Source organism: Thalia democratica, chromosome 2, assembly GCF_965202585.1.
Source record: "Thalia democratica chromosome 2, ktThaDemo2.hap1.1, whole genome shotgun sequence".
Lineage (NCBI taxonomy): Eukaryota > Metazoa > Chordata > Thaliacea > Salpida > Salpidae > Thalia > Thalia democratica.
Window position 1 is genome coordinate 36177113 of NC_139166.1, and position 27712 is coordinate 36204824.

The following is a 27712-nucleotide window of genomic DNA, read 5'->3' on the forward strand; positions in this document are numbered from 1 at the left end:
ACAAGATTTTTTAAATATATGTTAATAAGTTTAAATTAGAGCTAAATGTTAATTTTTTTTTATTTTAAAGTATTTGTTTATTATAACTGAACTATGTTATTTGCTAAGTTTTCCAAATCATAATTTTATTACATTTCTTTATAAACAAATATTTTTTAGAAGATTTAAAAATGTTTGAATAAAAAAAATCTCTTGCTAAGTGTATTTTTTTCAAAGAACTGAAACAGTTGTTTTTATAAGTTTTTCAACCAACTTTTATTTGTCAAGTAATCACAAGCTGTTCAATCCTTATCTAAAAAAGACAGACCACCTGCATACCACTCATCTTACTTTTTAAGATAGTATAAAAAGTAAACTACTTGTGACTTGATACTTATAATACAAAATATTAAATGTCTTTTTGAACAAAAAAAGAATTTATTTGGCTGAATAGTTCGTTATACACAATGCAATGTTTAATAAAAATTAACTACAACTAAAAATAAAAAAGCTTTAAAAAATATTATCTATAAGATTTATTGTCCTAATTATTATAACTAATAACATAACATGCACTCGTTTTTGAATCAATTTAAAATACTAATTTTTTTTTTAAGAAAAAATTGTAGAATCTTTACTTTTTTCGAACAACTATTGAATTTCAGTAAGAGAGGGTATTAAAAGTATAAATATGCAGTTGCACTATAAAATTTTAATAATCCAACTCTTTTTGTTTATGTGCTGTTCAAATCAAGTTGTAGTTTTCGAGATAGTTTTGCAATATAATATCTTTAATAGCAGCAAAAACAAAGCGAATATTGTTTGTGTCTGTTGCACAAGTAAAGTGACTATACAGTGTTCTTTTGTTCAACCTACCACCCTGAGGAGATTGATTGAAACCTTTAATATACTTTTCTAAAATATGGGTCTTTGCTGCTTCAGAATCATTTGGTGGACCTAATGTTTATTAAAAACTTACTGTTAAGACTTTTTTTAAATAGTGTGATATTTTTTGAATATAAACATATTTATAACTTTTATTTATACTTACTTTTTATCAACAAACAACTAAACAATTCTAACTAAAACTTATATTATTCTTATCATAAAACAAAAGTTCCTTTTTTAACGTGTACAATTTTAAGATGTATAAAATGTACTTACACAAATCATTATATTCAAGTTAGTAGTGATATCTTTTTATTTTTAAATGAATAATTTTCTAACACAAAACAATAACATTATACTTAACAGCTATTTATGTATAGCGTCGCATGTATAGTAAGGGTGCTTACAAAAAGCGTGACTTTCAAACTTTTAGCACATTAAATTTATTATATATGTAATATCTTAAAGTAGTTTTAGGCAGAATATTTGCTAAATGTTAGAAATTTTTACAAGTGTTGGTTTTGGTTTTCTGAAAACACTTGAAATGATCCCTTACTGAAAATTATATCTTTAAACATCACAAAAACTTTTTATTTAAGCAGGTTTATGTTTAAGACCATTTTTAAAAGGTAAAAGTCAATAATTCATTTGTTGTATTTATTACTTTTTTTAAATTAAGATGTCATAAAGGTGGAAAACACCCAAAGTGTAAAAAATATTTAACATTATTTCCTTTAAATATTATATTTATAGTAAAACTAGTGAAGTTTGCATTACAATTTTTTTTAGGTTAATGTTTTAAACCATAATAGCTCATTGAAGCTCGGCCTCACTAAGTTAAGATTAACGGGAGACTAAATTATTGCATTAGGATGCCCTCAGTCACAGCTTTTAGCAAGAATAAGTTTTTCGATTTAAAAGTAAGATATATCCATGATTGTGCAAGTTATTTAAGATCTTTTGTTTGTTAATAGAAAGTACTTGTGTGTTCTTAAAAATTCAAGACCTTGCTTTTTTTTCTGGAAATTTATAGTTGATGGTAAGAGCTACACAGAACTTTATAAGATTTTTAGACTTTTACTCTATTATCTTTTTTAAGTACAGTAACCTTCCTCTTAAGTATTGACTTTTTAGATACGCATTTTCTGTTGTGTACACCTTTTTTACCCAAATGAAGTTGTGTTCAAAACTCAAGTTTGTATCTTTAAATTTTACTTTAAAAGAATTATTAGTAAAAAATAAAAGTGAAAAACATTTCTTTTTTTTTAAGTTTTCACCAACAGATGAACTTAAATTTAAAATTACTAAAGCGTACAAAATTATTCATAAAAAAGCAGTGGATTCCGAGAAAACTTAACAAAAATAAAAGTTAGTCAGTTTACTATTATAAAGTGTTTAATTGAATTATAAATAAAAAAACTGTAAAACAACATTATTATATCTTAAATATTTTAGATAAAAATATATGTTTTTAACTTATGTTAGCATCATCTATGGTTAAAATATGAACATAACAATTGTCTATAAATAAATATTTCAATACGAATCTCAAAACGATAAAATAAAACGTAAAATTTATTTTGAAGTAGGAGCTTAAAAAATATATGTGTAATTTAGACTTCATCTTAGGTCTGGCAGACACTTTACGCTGTTGATCAGATTATTTTTCAGTTTTGAAAACTATCAAACAACAACTTTTAATCTAATGACTAAATTTTTCAGATTAAATCAAAACTAAAAACTTAGTGAATACTTTTTCAAGAATACTTCTATAAAAACTTTGAATGATAGTATCAACATCTGATGAATTTTTTCCTATCGTAACGAGTATGTTTACTTAATTTAGCGTTACATTAATATCTAAAACTTAAAAAACTCTTTCATTTCCTTTCTTTTTATTTTTGTTTTAGCACTAATCAAATTTGTTTTCAATCTTCCTTTTTGAAGGAAACTTTGATAATATTATATGCCGTTTTTCCTATGCTTCTTTAGCATGACTAGCTGTATCTAGCAGTGTAACAGATATACCACAATACACACCAACAGAACTTTTGTAGAGTTATAAGGTTTCTTCTTTTAAAAGCTATAAGTTTTTATTGCTGAGCTCATAAAACGACAGTATATCTTTAAAAAAAAAACTATTTTTTTTATAGCGGAAACAGTTCCTAAATTGCATGGCTACTTCCAGTTTTATGCATTGGGAGTAAAAAAAAGCACCACAACATTCTCGGTTTGAAACTCTTAAAGTGTCATTGAGCATTTTCTATAGGTAAAAGAGCTTGAATACAATTTATTTTGCCTACTTTGAGATATAACAAGTTTTGTAAAAGAATTCCACTACAATCGTATAAAATTAAAAATTTTCAAGGCCAATTTTCTTCGTATTTTTGAAAATTTACTAAAAATCTATGTTCTCTTTCATTTCTAAAGCAATTTAATTCAAAATTTCAGGAAATGTTCTTTTTAATATTTCAAACAATTCGAAGGAAGCAAGTTTTAAAAAATAGACATAAAAAAAATTGTGATCAAAAAAACAAAAATTTACTTTTTACTAAAATATTTTTTTCACAAAAATTAAAAAACATGTTTCCTACAAGTTGTTTAAAATTTATCAAAAACTGCTCTGATAAGGTTCTAGAGCAAAAACTGAAGGAAGAGGTGGATGTTTAGTAAAATAGTCTACTTTTTCGTTTTTAGTTTCCGCCTCTTATTAAGAACCTGTTGAACGCTCTAACTTTGATCGCCTATATCTTAAAAGTTACCTTGAATTTTTACAAGTGGTGAAAAGTGACAAGTAGCTTATCTAATTATGTTAAAAATATTTCTAACTTAAAAATAAAGTTTTTAACCTCCCCTATCCCCTAAGAACTTTTTGAGAATATTGGTTTTTAGTTCAACCAAAAAAAAAAGGGTTGTAATGGGAATCGCAGGCTGTCCCTGCTTTATAAATAGTGTTTGCACTTATTTGAAGTAAAGCATGAGAAAACGTTGTTTAAAACTTGAAAACTGAGTTGTTATGAGCATTGCATAACAACCAAATTTCTGTATATCCTGTCCTGGACATAACATTAAACAGTATACTGGTGTATGACTCGATAACCGAAAGGTTTTTTCGTCCACCAGATCCTAGGAACAAATATTTGAGCCTTTTTTTTTCGTTCAATAAACAATAGTATATATACTGGAATTTGACTGTAGCAACGAGCAGATGACAATGTGTAACTTGTGAATCTTCTTCTAATTTTTCAAGATATATGCTTCTCAGTGAACTACAGCTTGTATCAGATAAGCAGTTGACTTTTATTATTTATATAATTTATTTTGAATTTTAACGGAAAAGTCATAACTTTTTAAACTAATTGTCTCTTTGAGCCTGTATTGAGCTAAAAATAACTTTTTAAAGCTTAATTGACACAATTTTTATACAGTTTTGTAATTTTAATAAGTATTTTGCTCACAAATTTTGATTGAACTTTTTATATTAAACTTTTGCTGTTGTATTATCAGTTAACCGGTCATGCAGACACTGGAGTAACAGTACCTGCGGACTTCAGTTTTAACATTTTTTCATACATTGTACGAATAGTTATCTTTAGAAATATACTAGCAAGCTGGATTTTACCTGTAAACCATATGTTGTCCAGCCTTGTTCTAAAACAAAGTTTATTGAACTAAAAATAATCAAACTTAATTAATTTTCAATATTGAAACACTTTCTTTCTCATTTTACGTCGAATTTTTAAAGTTGTTCGTACGAATTTGTTCCAAAGAAATATACCTTTGTGGTTATAAATCTGTCTTATTGAATTCTAGCATGTCAAAATTAGACCAATCTTAAACTTTGCTTTTCTGTACAAGCATTGAACTGAAGTCATGTAAAAAAGGTAGAAAGAAAAAAGCAACACTAAAAGAAACAAAAGCGGACAATAAATTATAACCAAAATGAAATTTCTATTTTGTTGTCTATTTGTTTTTTTTTATCTTGTTCCATTACTGCGTTGTCTTTGTTTTAAATGTTGTGTAGTCTGTTCATAATTAAATTTCTAAGTACAACATGCATGGCCGATTTCGGCTCATAGCTAGCCTACTAAAATAAAACAAAAAAGATCAAATGTCTTTGTAATCATTACTTTCAACTGAAGAAACCGATTGTCAAAAATGCAAGTAAAGAGTAGAAAAAAGTTAGTTCAAAGGAAAGATTTCTTTCAAAGTATACAATTAGATTCTGCTTTAATGAAACTTAAATTTAGTGCAATTGATAACACTTTTTATGGACAATTTTTGTAAAAGAAACCCTTTAGCTTACAACTTGAGCTTAAGTAATGTGCAGAGAGAGCAATAATTTTTTTCTCAGACTTTCTGTACTTCTCTAAGTATTTTATTTTTATTTTTAGTTGTTTTATTTTTTGTCGTGTGTCTTCATTTAAGCCAGGGGTCGGCAAACTGCGGCCCGCGGACCAATTGCGGCCCACGAAGGATAAATCTGCGGCCCGCGAGCAAGTTATTTTTTTGAATGGAATGCGGCCCGCGAAAGAAAATTTTGTGGCCCGCGAGCGTTTAAATGTGGCCCGCTGAGGAAAAATCTTTTTTAAGTTAAGTTTTTTTCGGTAGTTTGGTTTAATTTGATAAATTTCGTTTCAAGTCCCTCTATAACATTTTAAAATAATTAAAAAACTTTACTGCTTTATCTTAAAAATATTAAAAAAAACAGATTAGCATTCTGACAGGTTTTTTTCTCAGTTTCATAATAACTTTTATGTTACAACAGCAAGTAATTATCTGAAAAAAGAGTGTTAAGAGTTCTTGGAGTAGTAAATAAGTTATATATTTAATAAATAAACTAAGCTCAAATGTTTTCCATTTTGTACAGAAGTAATGCACATTAATTAAATAAAACGTTATTTCTTTACAGCTTAGGTACTATTTTCAAATCTTTTTATACCTCAGTTTCTTTTAGAGATGTTTCATTACTAAATGGTATACTTGAGTGTGCACAAAAACATTTAAAACAACATAATAATAAGAAATAAGATTATTTTGAATTTTGTTTTGACTCATTTTGAAATTTTAGAAGTTTTTTTTGTACTTTTAATTATTTCCTATGCACACAAGTTAGAAATGATGCTCATATTTTAAACTACTTTTTATTTAAAACTTAAATTAAATAAGTTTAGTTTATGCAAATTACTCTAACAAAATTGTTTCTACATGTAATATATAAGTGTGTACAGACACATTGTAAGCATTACCTGCTTGTTCCCAAAGACTTAAAAAAAAGAAAAGAGTTTTTTACTCTAGCTTAATACTATATAAAGCCGAGCGCGGTTTTTTTGCAGTTTTTGAATATTCTTGAGTAGAATGTTAAAACTTCCGCCGTAGTTAAGCGTCGCAGCGTTTTGTTTAAATCGAGTGCGCTTTGCATTTGCAGGGTCGTTTTTATCGCTTTCGTTTCGGCTAGCTAACAATGTTGGCAAGCATAGTTGCAATTCGTTACAATTAAAGCAAACGCTCTTTTGTTTTAGCAGGCACTTTTTAGATTCTTTGTGAACCAGACTTCACTTTTTTTTTGTTGGAATCACGCATTGTTTGACTTAGTAACAAACTGAACCTCGAAAAGCGTTTACCAAAACTAGTTTCGGTCTAGTTGTGAAGGTCTTTAAGATTGTATTTTAGCGAATATATACGTTCAGCTTTTGTTGTATTTTAGCGACTATTGCTCAGCATTGCACTTATTTGTTTGTCCTCTGAGTTCAATAAACGCCGATGAGAAACGAAAGCAAGTGTAATTCATTGCACTTTCCTACTTTCGTTGTTCGCTACAGCCGTTTTTTCGAGCTCAATTCTACAGTGAATTATTTTCCTGTAAGAATCGCCGAAAATCTAAAGCAAATGTAATTCATTACACTTTCCAGCTTTCGAAGTTCGCTACAACCGTTTTTGTGCTTTACACTTCTACAGTGAATTATTTTCCTCTAAGAATCGCCAAAAAACAGAAGCAAGTGTGTATTTGTCTGGTATTGATTTCCAGCTTTCGTTGTTTTTTTAACAACCGTTTCTCAAGTAGAAACTTCTATTGTAGTTCAACCAAAGCGGACTTTTAGACGTTTCATACTCTTCAAGTCCTAGCTTGGCTAAGACTTCAGTGAGAATAGCTGAGGACTGTAAACAAACGCTAATATATTGAATAAAAGTTTACTTGCAAACAAACTATCGAGCTCTGACTTGCATGTGTGTGAATGTTATTTTTTATCGCTTGTTATAAAAACATTTTAAAATAAAATTACAGTGCCGAACCTATACTTTTAGTATTAACAGTAGAAAGTAATTAAGTAAGTAATATTAAACTGCGTTATTTTTTTATATTATGAACTTTATTTAAAAAAGGGTTTTCAAACAACAGGCTTGTTTAAAAAATTGAAAAACTCAAACTAGGTTAAACTGTTTAAGACATTTAAAAAATCTCGGTGTGTGTGAAACTTATATTTCAAACGCTTTGAACACATCTTCGAATTCTCAGAATAGTTTTTATGATTGTAGTGTAGTTTACTAAATGTAATTTTTTTCTTGTCTTCTTACATATTGTATACTGTTTTATAATGATGGTATTTTATTATGTATTTAAGCTTAGAACAGCAAGTTTTTTAGCTTTTTCAACTTATAATAAACTTAGGCTGGTTTGATATAACTCAGATATTTTTGCTTTTAAAGTGGCAACCATGTTAAAGACTAAATAATTACTAATAATAATTATTAAAGTATTCGAGAATTAAATATGTTAAAGAATTAGTTTTAGCTTCTACAAATAGGTATTAACTTTATTTGATTAACTAATTACTGAATTTTTCAATGAGTGTAACTATTTAGGACGACAAAATTATTTAAAAAAATTAATATTTTTAAAAACAAAAACAATTTATACAGTAAACTTCCTTTATTGTACCAACATATGTTTCTGTGTGTTAACGAATCAACACACTTCAACTAGGTTCAGTAAAAAAATAACTATTGTAATGAAAGAATAGAAGCTAAAATAGGTGTATACATGTTTTCACTAAAATTAAAATAGAATAAAATAATTTCTACAGATTTTTAGAGGTTAATAGTTAATAATAGGTAAAATACTTAATGTTAAATCCGACTGTTATAAAACTATATAATATATGTAATTAAAGTAAGCTAAAATATACAACAAAACAATAAATCATAACATAAAAAACCACTTACTTTAATGTAAAGAATAACTAATTCAAATTTATTTTACCGTTGCCAATGATTGCACAAAAAAAATTACAAATATATAAAAAGGCTTAGTAAAATAAAAAATGTATAAAAGTGACCCATAAGTGTTTTTTAAGCTAGGTTTTTATAAAGAGTTAGGTTGTAAGTAAGTCAACAAAAATATTAAATTTAACTTATTAAGTGCTTAAGAAATGCATAGCTTATTAACACTAAGTACATTAGTCAATGTAAATATTCTAATAAATATTTATAGTTTGAATAGGCATTCTATGTGTAGTTAAAAGTCGTTTAAAATAATAAAGTGAATAAAAGTAAAACTTCATCTAGTGTGGTGACTATAACCAAAAAATTGTTCAAATGTCACTAAAACTGTGGGCCGCAAAGACTTTGGAAAATTGAAATTTGGCCCGCGAACACCAACTACCTGCCGACCCCTGATTTAAGCTATATATGTCGATAAATTGACAATAAACATTATGTATAATGACAATAGCCATAAAAATATATTTTTTCAAATAGAAACAACACTTTAGATTTTAAAAACTGAAAGCATAAAAAAAGTATTCTCAGACTTAGTAAAAACAAGGAATTAGTCATTCTACGTTATAGTTTATACAGTTTTAGTTGTTTTAATTAGTTTTATAAATAGATTTCAACAATTTTTTTTTTAGTATTACTATATAAGTTTATGTGTTTTAATTTTTTAGTTCTTTTTAAGCTAAATGTTATGTTTGAACTCTTTGTTTTTAAGTATTAAATTCCGAGTTTTTTTATGTAAATCTAGTTACAAAAACTGTTTCAAAGTTTTTTTTTTAAGAATATTAAAATAATAACTGAAATCACTTTTTTTTTTAAGTGTTTGGAATGTAAGGATCTTAGTTAGAATTTAGTTTTAAAACCATTACAACATTGAAAGGATTTAAACTTGCTTTATATTTTTAAGTGTTATCTGCAATTATGACGTCATTATTATAAAAAAAAACACTAAATGTACTATTTACATTTCATCTTTCAATAATGCCTCAATTTTTTTTTTCGTGATACATAGTTTACAAATTGTTAGCCAGGTGGACATCTTTCGGTTGTTTTATTTTATCTCAGTAATCTGATTGTTGGCTCCGTAAAAGTTTCTTTAAATCAGTTAATATTTTTTAATATTTCTCACATATAAATTTTTGAAATAAAAGTTTGAAAGTTTTGTTTTTTATAAGCACACCCTTATGTATAGTATGCAACGTATATTATACTTAAATACCTTTAATAGTCAAAAACTAATTAAGGTAAGCAAGATAAATAAATTAAATGTTTGCTTGTTACTATAATAAACAACAAAGTACATTTCAAATACCTTCATAAGTTTCATCGTAGTTCACAAGATCCGAGTATTGAATCTTTTCATTAAGAATGTCAGTTTTATTCAAAAATAAAATAACTGAGGTTTCTTTAAACCATTTAGAATGAACTAATGTTTTAAATAAACAAAATGATTCCTTCATCCTGTATCAAAAAAAATTGTCTTAAGTTTTTTTCGAATAAAATTTCTAATATTAATAATAAATTTTCGAATAAAATGAAATATTTAACAACTATAAATTGAAGTTTTTTTTGACTAATAACTGAGTTTAACAGCTTAAGAACTAAAACTGTAGTTATAACAAATAAAAAATCATATAACTAATTGTTTTGTAAAGTATTCGCTATTGAGTTAGAACAAACACTAAACCGATTAACATTGACGGAGAAATCGTCAGAAGAAGTCTGCCGAGCTATTTCTGGAAATGGTGGCAACTTTGTTCTCGCATCCCCACGTGCACTTCTTTGAAATTTTCCACCACTCGCTCTTATCCGTGTTGCTAAATAACAGCTATATTTTTAATGCTTTATAGTTTTGCTTTCAGAAACTATGAGTAATTTCATAGATCTGTAATTCAACTAGTATCTGTTATTAGACTAGCAAAAAGAAATCGAAATGTTTATACTTTAAAAAGCTTCCTAAAACTTAATTTATACTTTAACTATTAGATCATCGCACCATAAAATTCAAATTTACAAACGTAAAATTTTTTTTGTAGTTTATTTGTCAATGACAGTATAAACTAATCGTAGTCTTAATCTAAAACAGGGTTTCCCAAAGTGGGCGATATCGCCCCCCTGGGGGCGATTTTAGTAAGTCGGGGGGCGATAATTAGTAAGGGGGCGAAAGGGTGGGCGATAACTAGTAAGGGGGCGAAAAGGGGGCGATTAAAAATTTTTGGCTGTCAGAAAATTTTTACTTTTTGTCTTGCTATGTTACGAATTTTAGCTTGCTATTAAATATTTGACCCTGAGATAACACTTAAATAAAAAATATTTTTTTATGTAAAATATAGAGAAAAAAATCAAGTACTTATGACTCTTACTTTTAAGTAAATTACATATTTTCATTTATATGTTTTTTTATTTGACAATTACATAGATCATAGACGATCAGATTCCCTCTCACCACTTTATAACCTGACATATATGTTATTTCGGATCATAAATGGTTTGTAAAAATCTATGTTATCTATTATTAACTATCAACTATCACCTCATGACATTTTCAATTGTTTTTTGAAAAGTCACTAAGTTAGACTAAGAAATAAAACTATACAGGGTTACCAATTTACCCAGAAACCTGGAAAACCTGGAATTTGACAATTTAGGCAAAAAAAAACCTAAAAATTCTGGAATTTTTAACTACTTCAACATATTATATAGTAAAATTTTAATTTGACACAAAAAAGCTATCAACAAAAAACATCGGCGAAAGTCTGCAGAACAGAAGTTCGGACTTTTGTTTGCCGTGAGACAAGCTAAAATTTAACAAAAGGGTTGATCATGCCAATTCGATCATCAGACCACAAGTTTCTGTAGACTGAGACCGGTTTCGTCCTTATTAGGACTCATCAGTCAGTCACAACCGAAAAACTTGTACAATGGTCTCAGTCTACCGAAACTTGTGGTCTGATGATCGAATTGGCATGATCAACCCTTTTATTAAAAAAGCTATCAAATAGATAAAAATATGGATCTTCTCGAGGCAGATCTTTTTGAAGTAAACGACTTACAGGAAACCTTCTCTGACTTACAAACTAACCTTGAACTTAAAGTAAATATTTCCAAAGAACGATATGAAATCTTTTGGACTCAACAAAAAAAAAAGGCAAAAGTATCCAATCATTTGAGAGGAGTTTAGATTGTTGTTTATAGTTTTTCCTTCTAGCTATGTTGTTGAAAAAACTTTCAGTTCAGTATCAACATCTTGAGCAAAAGATCTAATCTAGATATTTGTAAAGGAGGCTTTATTTTACTGATTAAGAATCAGATTGAAAAAAAAATTGCAAGCAGTCATGAACCTCATCCTTAACATTATATTAGACTTCAGTAGCAGACATTATTATATTGAAGTTTTTATTTATCTTATTTGATCTTTTAAAATATTTTTATTTAACCTGGTTTGTAATGTGTTTAAAAAGTCTTTTTTTAATAAAAAAATTATTAAGTTATTTATTCTACAACATGTTTGAATAATTCCTAATTAATATTAATTTCGGTAGACTTCCTCTTGATTTCGCACTTTTTACCCAAAAAAACTGCAAATTTATATTTTCTAAAATTTAACTTAAATAAAGTCTATTACTAACTAAGTATTAATAAAACAAAAATACATATTATTTAATATCTTATATAGATTTTTTTTTAATGAATGTTCGTTTTATGTTTTAGTTGATTTTATGTTTATTCATAACGTTATTGCATATAACATATTTAAATTTATCATTTTGTAAAAAAAAGGTAATAATTTTCGAGTTTGCACTTTTTTATTTTGTTCAAAGTGCGATTTCGAGCGGAAGTCTACTGTATTTATTAAATGGTTTTTTTTTTTAAATCTGTCAATAGTTTTATTTTGACCTGGTTAATTTTGTAGTTTATATTTGTCGTTTTATATTACACTAAAAGTTTTTATAGCGTAGTAATAAAAGTATTTGTTTAAAAGAAATTTATTTGACATACTTTTGTTATTACTTGTTTAATCTGTATAAATAAAAAGTTTTGATAACCATTAAAGTTTTTATTTAATTTTTTTTGGTTTTAAAAGAGTATAGATTTGAAGTCTTTATTTAAATGACTTCAAACTTTTCATTTGAAAGATTTCAAACTCAATATTATTTTCTAACTTGATTTATTATTGTTAAAAAATCTGTATATTAAGGAATTTTAAACTATTAATACAACTGTTTTTTGTTTTATCTTAATTTTTAATATATTAACAATTAGAATGTGTTGTTTATTTTATTAGTTCAACACTAGCTTTTAGTTTTTCACTACTTCTAGTAAATTATTATAAGCTAATAACTAACGACTTAATTAAGTTATTTAGTATTAATTTCTAAATGTCCGAAATTCGTTCTATGAGAGATTATTAAAATGTCAGGTTTCAGTTAAGATTTCAGATCGGTAACGTACGGTTAAGATACATTCAAATTTCGACCCGCTATATAACTTGAAAACTACTTGTGCAAAATAAAAAAAAATATTTTTTTGATACTTAATATTTTAAAATACACTTTCAATTTGGTTTTCAGTTCACAATAGTATTTCCTAGATCACAATAATACTAAATTATTTTATTACAATTTTGATCGAGTTGTTTGATTTTCTTAAATGTTATTTTATTAAATTATGCAGCCCGCAACTACATTTTTTTAACAAGTTGAAACTAGAAAAGATTTTTTTAGTAAATATTAATTGCTGGTTACAAAAGTTGTCCACCACTACCCTAAAAGTTTCATTAGTTTTAAAACAATTCATATTTAAACAGGATTGATTACAGATTACACAAGGCTTTTTAATAATCAAGTATTTTAATACACTTTACTGGGCGTATAAAAAAACAACTGTAACTTATTTTCTCAAGCATTGTAAACTACTTTGAAAACAGCCACAAAAACTCTTGCATAAGAAATACCAGACTAAATTACATTTCAAACACAACTTTTTTGGCTCAAAAGTTTGTACTCAAGGAAAAACTACTTTGTAAAATCGTGGGGGGCGATTATTTTTCAAATTTCTGAAAAGGGGGCGATTTAGTAAATGAGTTTGGGAAACCCTGATCTAAAAGAAGCTTGTGGTAAGATGATCTAAATTAGGGGTGGGCAACGTACGGCCCGCGGGCCGGATCCGGCCCGCAGAGTAAAAATGACCGGCCCCCAAACCTTTTTTTTTATTTTTAATGGAATCCGGCCCGCGGACAACATTGATCCGGCCCGCAAGTGAATGATCCGGCCCGCTAAGCATTTTCAAAATTTATATAAAATCCGGCCAGCTAATTTAATTATTAAAAAACTTGTACAAAACCGTTTTTGAACTATTTCATTAAACAAAACTGTAAGACTTTGACCCTGAAAACGTTTGTTAAAATGGCTTATCATTTTGTGGTGATAAAACACTATTTTGTTATAGTATCTTGTTCTGTTTCAAGTCAGTTGAATTAATTCTTTCTCAAATTATCCAAAAAATTGTTTGTGGAACTAACTTTGATGATCTTACCTATCATAATGATTTTCATAAAAAATGACATGTAAAAAATTGATGTCTTTCCCAGATGTATAGTAAGTTGTTCTTATAAATGTTAAGAAAAGTAGTTTTTAATAACATTGTCACCTACTTTGAGTAAAACTGCTCAACTTTACATTTTAGTAGAAATTCCAACTTGAGGCCACAGTTTGCACTCTTTTCTGCTATTGATATTTTAATAAAGGAATTTTTGATTAAATAAATGGTTAAGTTTAATGATGGCCACCTGATGACAATATTTCAAAACAATATCGCGTTAACTTTAAGTATGATTTGTTTAGGAAATTTATTTGTGTATGTTTGTAATAACAGTTTACAATCTAACAAAAGTTTGAATGAATCTATATAAGTGTTTTTAAATTAAAAAATAGTAGTTTAATATTGTAATGTTAGTTAACTTCTGAATAATATTATTAATGTAGCCTCAAGCCAAGGATTACCAAAATTAATAATTTCGAATAGTTAAAAAAATTTAATGTTTTAGTTTGAAATCTTAGGCTCGAGTAACTTTTAGTAAGTAAATTATTGTTTTTATGAAATTAACTAGTATTAATTCGGTCCAGAGTTGAAATAAATATAGAATTATGAGTACTTAATAAAAATTAACTTAAAATTTTATTCTTGAGAACCTTGGTAATTAATAAATTGATTTAAAATTATATCATCAGTAGATCAATTAGCATCCAGCCGGATCCAAGTTTTTTAAAATTAGTGCTATTCGGATACGAAACCTTGTCTATAAATTAGTATTTAGCCGAATCCGGATAATATTTTTGAATAAAGATCCGGATCTAAAAAAGGATCCAACTGAATCCGGTAGATCAATTACTCAAAATGCTCCGGCCCGCTGAGGACTAATTTTTTTTTGGATTGGGCCCGTCAATTATTTACGTTGCCCACCCCTAATCTAAATGGTGTATTAAACTTTTTTTGAGTTTATCTTACGCTATTTTAAAGTTCATGCGCTTAAAACGTTTAATATTTCAATTTAACACGCAAAAATATGGTTATAAAAAATTTTCGAACATAAAACTGTACAATAGTTTTTAACAAAAGTTCTTATAGAACTAAAAGGGTTATTAGCAAAGAAATTAAAAATAATTTTGATGTAAAATCTGACAACTAAAGTATAAACAATACAAAACTTGGAAATTTGTGCACTTAACTTGTTTGTATTTCTTATTGTTTATTGAACGGTTAAAAAAAATACGCTCAAAAGGTTTGGTCGGAGGACCTGGTGTACAAAAAACCTTTCGGTTATCGAGTCATACACCAGAAAAGTTTAACGTCATGCCCAGGACTATATTTAAAGCTATAAAGACTATATTTAAACTCAACTTTTTATAAACTTAGGTTTTCTAGTTATTATTATTTTTTAAATTAACAATCATAGTTAGAGTTTTTTTATTTGAAAAAAAAAGTTTACTTGATTTTGAATAACGTTTTATGCTAATTATTTATAACGTACCTGAATTTTGGTTTGTTACATTAATTGTTTGTTGAGAATTTGTTTTTGAAATAGCTTTTTTTCTTGGTAATGAAGACATGTTGTCATAAGATAACGTCTTATTAGAAGTTTTGTTTGAAACATTACTTTGTTGAGTACCATTGCTCGTAGCTACAAGACCTTCATTTTGATCAATTTCGTCTTGTGGAATTGTTTGATCATATCTATAACCAAAAGTAGAAAAAAGATAATAGGTACAAGTATCGACTTACTAACTTTTATCATTATTCTTCTTATTATTTATTATCGATGGTGCGATACATCTCAACTTTGTTGATGACGGCCGTAAGAAATACTGATTAAAACTGATCAAACGAGCGTAGACTAAAATCTCACAATAAGCTGACAATGCCTTAAACGTTGCGCTGTGAACTTTGGCTACGTCAATTTTTCAGACTTTACCAACAAGCGGTCGCTTTAGCTTTAACATATATACTTAAGTCTACTTTGTTAGATTTCAACAGCGGTTTCTCACGACTATGCCTGCCTGATTAATAATGACGAAACCGTTTGTAAGTTGTCTCGGATACTGTTGTTGATGGTCGTGTGGTAAAGTTTTTTATTAATTATTAACTTTTATTGATAGATAATATACTTAAAAAAAAGTATAAACTAAACATAATTTCATTATTCGAATCTAAAATTGCACAAAAATAATGTAAACTCATTATTTTCTGATAATTACTTGTTTATTGCTTGTATTACTTAATTTTACTACGTATTTTGCATTAATGCAATAAAAAAGTCTAATTCAGTAGAACTTTTTTTGTAATTAGTAAATAAATCTAACAATGTTATCCAATTAAAACTTAAAAAATCTTTTTTTAACTAACTCTGATAGAGCAGCAAGGAATATTATAGAGTTCACGTTGTCAAAGCAATGAATCCACTTTCTTCTCTCTGACTTTTGCCCTCCCACATCAATCATACCGAATATGAACTTATCAATTTCAAAAATATATTCACAAATTCCTGCTGTCGGATTGCGAGAATGTAAAATGTCCTGTTCACAACTTTATTTTAGTTTGTTAAGTTTAACTTCAATTAAACTGTATAAAATAAGTTTATAGATTTTATACCGAAAAGCAGAAACAGTTAAGAATATATTATTCCACAAAATTTAAATAAAACTTTTATCTTTTAAAGCTTCATAATACATTAATTCTATACCAACTAAAATATCTATTATCAAGGAATTAAATACTGTTTTGTAAAACAACAAGTCTTTTTTAAAGCATTTTAATAGATCTTTATAAACAAAAAAATATTTTTTAAAACTATGCATTAAATTTTATTAATTTTTTATTCATACTTAAATTCGTACAATAATTAAACTACGTAATGATAGTTTTTTGTTTTGTTCATCAGTACACAATACTTATTTTAACGGGTAATTACTTTAAATAAATAAACCGTTCATAAAATTGTCATAAATAAATTGAACACTTGGAACGAAATTGTTCTAAGTTTAGGTTATATAAGTTTTTTTAACCAATATTTAAAATATACTACTTGTGCATAGACTTAAAAAAAACTTTTAACAGTAAAACTACGTCTTTATATACATAGAAACTCAAGTTTATGCAACCTATTACCTGTATAAAAACCTTAAACACAAATAAATAACAACATTTAAATTACATCAATAAATAGATTTAATTTTGATTTACTTAGCTTTGTTATACTATTTACTTGGGGACGGGTCATATATGCACGGGGACATTTTTGCACGAAGAGTAATAAAAGATATAAAATAAAATCAAGAAAGAATAAGTTAACAAAAAAAAAACAGTTATCGAACCGAGGGTAAGGGTTAGGGGTAACAGTTTTAGTAAAAGAAAAATCAAAATAAATTATTAATAAAAATATAAATAAGTAAATAAAACTTCAACCCCTTCAAAAGTGTCCCTTTGTACATATTTGACACCTACCCACACACTTATAGTAAATTCGATAATTTTGAATGATTCTGCTGCAAAATAGTTACTATACAGACAGAAAAAATAATTTAAAATACTATTTATAATTACAAACTCCGTGGAACTGTGTTAACTTGTTTAACACAGAGAAACATATGCTAGTTCAATAAAGAAAAGTATTGTACAATTAGTTTTTCTAAACATCAAAGCATTTTTTAAATTAGTTGTTTGCATTATAGTTAAGATATTTAATTGAGATAAAAAAATTACTTGAAGATTTGGAAAGTATCCAGGTTCTAATATTCGCTCTACATCATTTAAAAAATAAGATGCTGAATCCAATAAATGAAACTCGTTTCTTCTTCTAAATTGTAATAAACACTTTTTATAAAATTCTACATTTCAAAAATTGATAATAAACATAGCTTATTGTTAGAATACAAGTTTCTTAAAGTAAATGTTTTATTGCAAATGTGAGCGTCATAAAAACAAAGACAATTTAATATTGTAAAAACTTGATATTATTTGATATCTTTGAAACTTTTTTTCCTAAAAAGTGGTTAAAACGTAACATGGATAAATACAATACACAAATTGAGTATATAAAAGTGAATGAGTGGCTAAAAAAATATACTTATCTATCTATAGGTTTGCATTAAAAATTCGACAAAAGTTATAAATGTAATTAAATATCATAAAAATGTAAACATACTTGTAACATTTTTGTACACCTTTATCTTTCCAAAAAAATTTTACGTTTATTGCATACTGTAGATTGATATCTTCGTTTAGTAATTCGCTCATTGAAAAGTTTTTTATATGGTTATGACAATTAAGAATTTTTTTTCCAAAATCCTTGCATGAATCTTTTTCATATTCGATTTCTTTAAAATTAGTTTTAATAAGTATTTAGGTTTTCATCTCGGCTATACATTTTAAGTATACCGTAAAATGTTTACCTATGTTTAATGATGTTTAAGATAATTAATTTTTTTTGGCCTATATAAAATTTATTTTCTATACTTAACTGTTCAAAATGTAGTTTTAATTGTTTGCTAACAAAAGATCCTAGTGAAGTAACTTCACTGGAATATAAATAAAAATAAATTATACAGTAATCTTCCTTTATTCTACTAACATATGTTTCTGTGTGTCAACGAATCAACACACTTCAACTGGGTTCTGTAAAAAAATAATTACTGTAATGAGAGAATAGAAGCATAGAATAAATTATGTGTATACATGTTTTCATAAGATATTTTCTACAGATAATAGTTATTAATAGGTAAAATACTTAATATTAAATCCGACTGTTATAAAACTATATAATATTTATGATTATTAAGTCTAAAATAAGTAAAGTAAGCTAAATTACACAACAAAACAACAAATTATAATATAAACAAACAACTCACGTTAATGGGAAAGATAAATGGTTAATGTTTTATTTTTGTTCAAAATAGATTACATAAAAACTAAATTAATGATCTTTGCAATACAAATTAAATAGTTTAAATAACCTCGTTTACATTGTGACGTAATTATTAGTTGCAATGAATGTATTTTTCATTAGTTAACGACAAAAAATTTTGAATCAGTTATCTTTCCCATTAACGTGAGTTGTTTGTTTATATTATAATTTGTTGTTTTGTTGTGTAATTTAGCTTACTTTACTTATTTTAGACTTAATAATCATAAATATTATATAGTTTTATAACAGTCGGATTTAATATTAAGTATTTTACCTATTAATAATTATTAACTGTAGAAAATATCTTATGAAAACATTTATACACATACTTTATTCTATGCTTCTATTCTCTCATTACAGTAATTATTTTTTTACAGAACCCAGTTGAAGTGTGTTGATTCGTTGACACACAGAAACATATGTTGGTAGAACAAAGGAAATTACTGTATAATTTGTTTTTATATTCTATACTTATAAATTTTAAGACTGCTCAACGTTCTTTTATAAAATTCGCATTGTCATTTTTGCAGACATACTGAAGTTGTACATTTAATAAAATTGGAAATATTAAAAAAATACATTAATTTTTTAAATCAGTATTTATTTAGTATTGTTTAAAAGATTTAACCAGTATTTATTTCTGCCATCATCAACAAAGTTTAGATGTTTCGCGCCGTTAATAATCTCGATACTATTGGTGTTGGTCATATTGGAAAGTTCATTATTTATTTTTATAGTAAGATAACAATTTTTTTTTTAAATAACCTTTACAAACAATTATTAATTTTATACTTTCTTATCGTTAATTGATATAACAGTTAAATTAAACAGCTTTTAATTAAGTTAATTGTTTTGAAAAAACTAGCTTACTACTTACTTGAAGTATCTTTGATCATCAAAGTAAAAAATATATTCCATTAATATAATTTTACCAATTTCTAATAAAAATTTACTTGACCTAGTTTAGTCATGGCGTAGCTTAACAATCTTACTGCCGTAAAGATATTCTGTCGAATATTTGATTTGAAATCTTTTTTTTCATCGTTTGTATATCCCTTACCATGTATGATCTGCATCTTTAAATTTATTTTGTTTTCTGACAAATAATTAAGAAAATGGTCAAAATAAACTTGAAAAATTGAAAAGCCTTTTTTATATGGTGAAGCTTATTTGAATTTATAGTTTCAATTTAAACAAATATAAATTTATTTAGAAATATTGACTTCATTAGCTATGTCCCTGGTACGTACAAAAAAGTAAAAAATAGTATATTTAATCAATTTTTTTGTAATATTTTAAATGTAATTAGTTTACAGTTGAGTGAGAATTAATAATAAACTTTAATCACGTCACTTCGATCAATAGATACTAACTATACTAAATCAAAATGAACTGTTTGTGAACAAAAGACTTTTAGCCTTTTTTGGTTATAGCTCACTGACGAGTTTTTATGACAACGAAACTAGGGTCTTAGTCTACCCAGGGCTTTGGTCAGATAATCGAAGTAATGTTATAAAACTTTTTGTTAAGAAAATTTGAGCTTGTGTCGCGGCAGGTAAAAGTCCAGACTTTGGCTTTAAATAATTTTGCTTATGTTTTCTTTTAGATTGTGTGTGAGAGTTTCCAAACATTACAATGCTTAAATTTACTTATGTGACCAGTTTTATTTTTAGTAGATAATTATATGTAGTTATAACAAACAAAACTAACTTTTTTGTTTGACTAAGTCTTTACTTACTAGTTTTTAACTTTTAACTTTAAGGTATGAATGTATATTTAACCAGTTGTTCTGAAAATTTTAAGAAGCTGTGCACAGTAAACTATTGGAAATTAAATTATTGCGAAATAGTAAAAAAATCTGAACTTTTTTATGTTTTGAGTACCATATTTTTTTTAAAGGTAAAAACCTGTTAATATATTTAAATTTATTTTTCTAATAAAAAAAGTATACGACATTTTAAGAACACTTATTCATTTTTTTTCATTCCTCAACGTTCTGGAGCTGTTTCTAGAGCTAGATGGATAAACAAAGTCATTTACGCTCTTAAAATATATTTGCTTTCAAAACACAACTCATTAAAAATAGTTTTCGACACCACTTGTTTAAAGAAACTGAACTCTTTTGTTGGTTATTGCACAAACTGCTACATTCCTTGTTGATTAATTGTATTGTAGCTTCAGCAGTTCCTAGCAACGACTTGAATTTAATAAACACACATCAAAATTACAAAAGTACTGAGATGTTATGTGCAACCTCTGGGAAGAATAGTTCAAGAAACAAACTACAATGGTTTGTTTTAATTTCGTTTTTTATAAAAAAAATCAACTTTTAATAGATATTTCTGGTTAATGCATTTTTAAATAGACAAAGCTCTGAATAAATATTTTAAAACTTTTTGTAGATAAATTATAATAAAATCTCAAAGTTATTAAAAAGGTAAAGTTGAAAACAAATTAGAAAATAATTATAGTTTGACCTCTGCCAAAAGCATCGATAAAACAGAATTTTAAATGCTGTTAGCTTTAGTTGGGTAACAGCTAGGATGCTAACTTTTTTACTTTATTTTTTTATATATAATTTTCCACCCTTCAAAAATTTAACTAACATCTACTACATAGTTTTCTTTTTTGTGGGGTAGTAGATGCACCCTATTAACCCTACTTAGAATTATGCATTAAACTAAGCCATGTCAGCTACAATATCTTACTCAAGAAATTCAAAAAAAAATTTTTGTTATTACGATGCACGTAATATAACTGTACTTAACAGGTGAGCGAAGTACGTCTTAAAGTTAAATTACTCTCTAAAAAGCATACCGATAATAAACAAGTCTGAGTACACAGTTTTAATGTAATAAAAGGTTTATCAACTAATAGAACGAATGAGATGGAAAGCGTTATTCTTCAGCCAAGACCGAGAAAGAAGAACAACAAAATCAAACAAAAGAACCTTCCCTACAAAAAGATCGGCAAAACAAGTTAAACGGTTATTTCAGTCTGAAAATTCGCTATATAAAATCATAAGTTACAGTAAAATCAAAAAACGTTATAATAAATTCCAAGCTGAGTAAAAAACAATTTTTAACAAAATAGAATCATCAAATAAACTATTTGTATTCGCTGATAAGTCAAATGATTTATATAAAGTAGACAAATGCATTTACAAAAAAAAATTCAAAAAAAAAAATATGCGCCGAATATCAAATATCAAACAAAACACTATAAAAAAATTAACGATGAAACTTTTGACATTGTAAAAACATCAAAGTAGAAGGCAAAATACCAAAACTCCAAGAAAACCAAGTGTTCCTTATAACTAAAGACCACAAAGAAAACTTCCCCAATAAAATCGAATACAGAGTCATAAACCCAAGTAAGTCTAAAAATTTCACCTTTCACCAAATACTCAAAAAACTCAACGCACAAAACTATTTTAGCAGTACGAGAAGATTCTAAACTAAAACTATGAGAAAATACTTTCAAGTAATTATCTGGTTCAAAAATTCAAAATTTAACAAAAACTACAGATTCATAAAATTCGATATTACTAAATTTTAGTATAACTAAAAGTAATTAAATTAAAGCATTAGAATTCGCTGAAAACTTTTACCCCATAACAGACAAAGATATGAATCTATTAATACTTTCTTGTAAGGCAATCTTAACACAAAACAATCAAACCTAAAAAAAAATAAGTTCAAACCAGTTATTTAAAGTTAGCATTGGATCATTTAACGGGACAGAATCTGGGATTTAATAGAATATTTTTGCTGAATGAAATTATTAAAAGTAAGATTTTACAGATAGTGAATTCGGATTATAAAGTAACGGACTAAGGATAATGAGAAGCAAATCAACGAGATCAGCTGAAAACACTGCTAGATAGTTAATTGAATTATTTAAACAAAACGGCTTTAAAATAAGAATAGAAATCGGATTAATCCAAACAGATTTTTTAGATGTATGTATACTTTAATATTTTAAACTCAAGTTACCAACCTTACAACAAAACAAACTCACCAATTTTGTACGTAAACAACAACTCCAATCAACCCTGACAAGTACTAAAACAACTACCGGAAACATAAGACTAATAAAACTTTATAACAATGAAGAATCTTGTAACAATGTAAAAAGTGAAAATCAAAAAGCATTAATTTCAGCCAATTACAAAGATAATTTAAAATACGTCAAGAGCATTATATCAAAAAGAAAAAAAAGATAAAGAAAAAGATATATAATATTTTTAACCCACCGTTTAGTTTAACAGTAAGTTCTAAAATAGGCAAACGAATTTCAAATTTAATTAGCTCATCCTTAGATGAAAACTATCCATAAAAAATATTTAACCGCAACGCAATTAAAATATTATACAGTTGTACAAGTAATTTTAGAAACAAAATAACAGCACACAAAAATAAAATTTTAAACAAAAACAACATAAACGATAAAAGTAACAAAAGATAAACTTTGCAATTGCCGCAAAGATCCCTGCCCTTTGAAAAACTAATGCTTAATTTCTATCATAATCTATAGCACAACATTAACATCCAATAAAGCAACCAAACAGTACGTGGGATCTACGAGAAGTAGTTTTAAACAAAGATATAAGAATCACAAATCTTCATTCAACAACATTAACAAAAGACATACAACAGAACTGGCAAACAATATTTGGATTTAAAAAGGTAACAACACAAACTATAAAATTAAATGGTAAATACTAAACAGGACAAAATAAAATTTAGTACTTAATTCGGCTGCAGACTTTGCAACTTAGAAAAATCAAAATTGATAAATCAGACAAGACTATAACACTATACAAAAAAAAGCAAAAGGCAAAATATATGCAATCATTACCAAAAATTATTTTTTAGCAAAATTTAACCTAATTAATTATTAAATCAAAGTAAAATTAAGCCGCGCTCACGATCAGTTTAAAATAAAAGTTCTAATACAACATTTCCTTTCCATACTTTACAGAATTTAAATAGCAATTACTAAAACTTTTTCAAAATGTAAAATTTTTTAACCAGTAGCAAAACTAAAACCAGCGTATTTTTCAAACTTAGCTTACTCCACAAAAACCTTCACTACTACTACATCAAAACACTTATAAAAGTTTTAAATTGTAAATTTCTGTAAAACATATTTAATAGAAGTTTCGGTCAATAAAGCCAAGTAAATCACTTTTCACCAAATACTAAAAAACCGTAGAAAAAGTTTTAAACCTAAACCAATGGAAAAATACAGAGGAAGTAATTACCTGGTACAAAAATTCAAAATTTAGCAAAAACTACAGATTTATAAATTTCTATATCACTAAATTCTGTCAAAGTAAAACTAAAAGTATTTTAATTAAGGCATTAAAATTCGCTTAACACTTTACCATATAACAGACAAAGATATGAATCCAATGCTTTATTCATTTAAGACAATTTTAAATAATACCAATCAAACCTGGAAAAAAAGTAAGTTAAAATCAACTATTTTATGTTAGCATGGGATCTTTTACGAAGCAGAAATCTGCAAATTATTAGGACTATTTTTGCTAAGAAAAGTAAGATTTTTACAGATAATTAATTTAAACTATATAGTGATGACGAGCTAGAAATTATAATAAAAAACCAACGAGATCAGCTGAAAACACTGCTAGATACTTAATTAAATTATTTAAACAAAACGGCTTTAAAATAACAATAGATGTCGGATTATTCCAAACATATTTTTCAGATGTATTGTTTAACATATTAAACTCAAGTTACAAACCTTACAACAAACCAATCCTACCAATTTTATATGTAAATAATAACTCCAACCACCCCCGACAAGTACTAAGATAAATACTTAAAACAATAAACAGAAGACTCATAAAACTTTTTAAATGTAGAAAATCTATTAACATTGTAAAAACTGAACATCAAAAAGCACAATTTCAGCCAACTAAGACATTTCTATCAAAAAGAAAAAGAGATATAATGTTTTTCAGCCTACCATTTAGCTTAAGTGTAAGCTCTAAAATAGACAAACTTTTTTTAAATTTAGTAAGTACATCTTTTGACGAAATCACCTATATAAAAAATATTTAATCGTAATACAAATAAAATATCATACATTTGTACAAGTAATTTTAGAAACAAAGTATTAGCACATAACAAAAAACTTTAAACAAAAACAATAAAAGTAGCACAAAAGATAAACTTTGCAATTGTCGTAAAGGACTCCTGCCCTTTAAACAACCAATGCCTAGTTTCTAATACAATCTATAGAGCAACAGTAACATCCAATAAAGCAACTAAGTAGTACATGGGGTCTACAGGAAAGAGTTTCAAAGAAAGATATAAGAATCACAAATATTCATTTAACAGTACAAATAAAAGACATAAAACAGAACTGGCAAACTGTATTTTAGATTTAAAATATAAAAGTACAGATTTTAAGATTAAATGGGAAATACTAAGCAGAACATAATCAAAATTCAACTCTAAATTCGGTTGCACATTTTGTAACCTTGAAATAATCCAAATAGATAACGAAGATAAAACTAAATCATTAAACAAGAAAAGAAAAAGACAAAATATATGCATATATTATCAAAAATTCCTATTTAACAAAATTAAATTATTTAAGTTAAAATCAAAGTAAAATTAAGCCACGCACACGAACAGTTTAAAAAATTTAAAATACCACTTTTTCTTCCCTATCTAAAAAATCTTTTATAGCATTTACTAAAACTTTTTTTTAAATTCACAAGTTCTTAAATTAAATGACAAAACGAAAAGCAGCTATATTCAAGCTCAACTTACTGTACAAAATATTCAACATCATTATTAAGTCACAATATTTATAATATTTATAGATTCTAAAATTCTGCATAATATGTCAAATAAACTAAGGCTTTTCTGATGATTATATAAGATATTTCTATAAAAAATTTGTAAAAAACTTACGTTTTTTATTTAATCAAAAATATGTATGTATATGTATACATTACTTTTTAATCAAGCAAGCTTTACTATAATTGTTTCTCACTTTAAAGTTTAGGTAAGTTGTAAAGTTTTATGATATTAAAAACTTTAAAAAATCTTCAAGTTGATCAAAATCGGTTTTTGTAAAACAAAATTTAAAATACTTGTGTTATATGAATATAAAAAACTTTAAATCTACTTGTTTTATAAAAGTGCTTTTTCCACTTTCAGCTGCTCCTAAAACAAGTAGTTTTATTTGGGATTTTTGCATTTTTTTAGCTATTTTTAATTGCTCATCAATTCTTTTATTAGTTGACTTAGCTTCATCTATACTACTTCCTACGAAACATGATGATAATGTTGATGACATCTTAGTAGTTAAAGTTTTTTTATAAAACCTGAATAACTTAAAGATAAATTTATTAATACTGACTTAGACCAAAATAATACAATACTTTTACTAAAATTCTTTTTACAGACTTAAAATTTGTTTTTTTTAAGATTAAAGTAAAAGTTTTGTAAAGTTTTTATGCACTTTTAGTATGTTGAAAATACTTTTTTTCAGTATTAATTTTTTGTACTATGACAAAAACTCAGAGAAAAGGATTTATTTAAACATTTTTTTCATATACTTAATTTTTTTGTCAAAGTTTAGAATACATATTTGAAAACATGCATTTATTTATTTTTTTTTCATTTAACTTTTACTTTTTTTTTATATAATTATGACGTCACATGAGCAGAAAATACGCAAAACAATAGTTGAGTTTTATCCTAAACACTTTATTCTTTTTAAAGTAATGAAGTTCACAATAAAAAAGTAGTAAAAAAAAGTTGAATTTATAGTTCTTTAATTCAATATACCTTAAAAACAACTTAGTACGTTGCTTTTGTAAATAAGCTGACCATATTAACAGCATTTAAGTGTACCAAACAAAATTTAAAAATATCTTTACGCTAAGAAAAAGATATGACAGTAGTATCTTATGTATCTTATATAATATCAATAGTATCTTATACAATATTATTAAACAAATACTGTTAAACAGAACTTATTTCTTTAATTGAATTAGTAAAACACACAAAAAAAATGTTTCTTAAAACAATTTACTATAAATTAAACGACTCAACTTTTGCTTTTTCTCGGTTTAAAGTCATTTCTACTACCTGATTTTGTAAATCGTTTGACATTACCGTCAGTAACTAAACAAAAAAAACATAATTGTACAAGTTTAAAAGAGTCCTTTTGTTGATGTGACGGAAATCCCCCAATATTTGCTGAGTCAGCATTAAAAAATATAAAAATTTTATGTTTCAATTAGTTTTTAATATGTTTGGGTAAGGAGGGTTAGGGTAAAGGATATAAATTTAAAAAAATATTTTGGTTAAGGTGGGTTAGGTTTAAGAGTATAAATATTGAAATTATCAAAAAAAATTCTTTCAAGTTTGCTTTTTATTGCATTTAAGGCTGTTTTTCCAAATTTTAGTTTTGTACCTATGGCTGGCACTACAGGTAGTTTAATTCCTCCAATATAGAGACTAATATAGCCATCCGATTCTCTTTTGTCAAAATCATCTAAAGTTGCTGCGGTAATTTTTTCTCAGTGGACGAGACTTTTAGTAATAAAATCCAAATTAGTTTTAAATTATTTGATACTTCTTGGCTAACATTTAAAACTTTTATAAACATACAAGTAGCTAAAGTTGTAAGTTTAAGACTCCCATTAACCAGCTTTAACCAAAGTTTTTAATAAATAAGTACCTTAGGTGCACTAAGTTTAAGTCTTTTAAAAGTAGAAATTGTTTGTACATTTTACAGAAAATCGTATCAAAAAACTAAGTGTTCTCCAGTTTATTTTTTATGTAATGAGCTTCTGTGGCTTAAACTCTTCTCATTATCTGAACATTATCATTATCATCCAGGTTGTTATCTGAACTGCCTGAACTAAAATTAACAAATAAGATGAGTATGAAAGCACTTGCTCGCTTAGTTTTATTTTATAATTGTTTTCATTGCTTAATTTTTTTGTTTCTTCCCAAACATATGTTTTCAACTCTAAATCTTGCAACTGTATCATTTAAAACAAACTTAAAAACATAGTTCTTCTTTTATTGCATCTTTTGGACAATATCGCCTCCTTTT

At 26.4% G+C, this 27712-nt stretch overlaps 1 protein-coding gene across 1 annotated transcript; it reads right to left on the reverse strand.

Moving 5' to 3' along the window:
- Positions 1-292: 292 nt before the first annotated feature.
- LOC145829292 (guanine nucleotide-binding protein subunit alpha-14-like) lies at positions 293-25904 on the reverse strand. The gene is made up of 9 exons (XM_082937051.1): positions 25769-25904; positions 19560-19677; positions 17843-18014; positions 17401-17494; positions 16045-16214; positions 15173-15375; positions 9830-9959; positions 9455-9603; positions 293-936 (listed from the first exon to the last, which is right to left on the reverse strand). Exons 1-9 carry the CDS (start codon positions 25838-25840, stop codon positions 725-727), a joined length of 1320 nt encoding a protein of 439 aa, XP_082793177.1. The 5' UTR covers positions 25841-25904; the 3' UTR covers positions 293-724.
- Between the last annotated feature and the right edge of the window lie 1808 nt (positions 25905-27712).

Bases quoted from the DNA above. Each gene is read 5' to 3' on its own strand.
- LOC145829292 (XM_082937051.1), bottom strand. From the start codon at position 25,840: ATGCAAAAATCCCAAATAAAACTACTTGTTTTAGGAGCAGCTGAAAGT. The intron at 17,495-17,842 runs GTATGTTTACAT...ATTACAATTTAG, and splicing joins GGTGTACAAAAATGTTACAA to AAGAAGAAACGAGTTTCATT. The intron at 9,960-15,172 runs GTACGTTATAAA...GCTGTTATTTAG, and splicing joins TGTAACAAACCAAAATTCAG to CAACACGGATAAGAGCGAGT.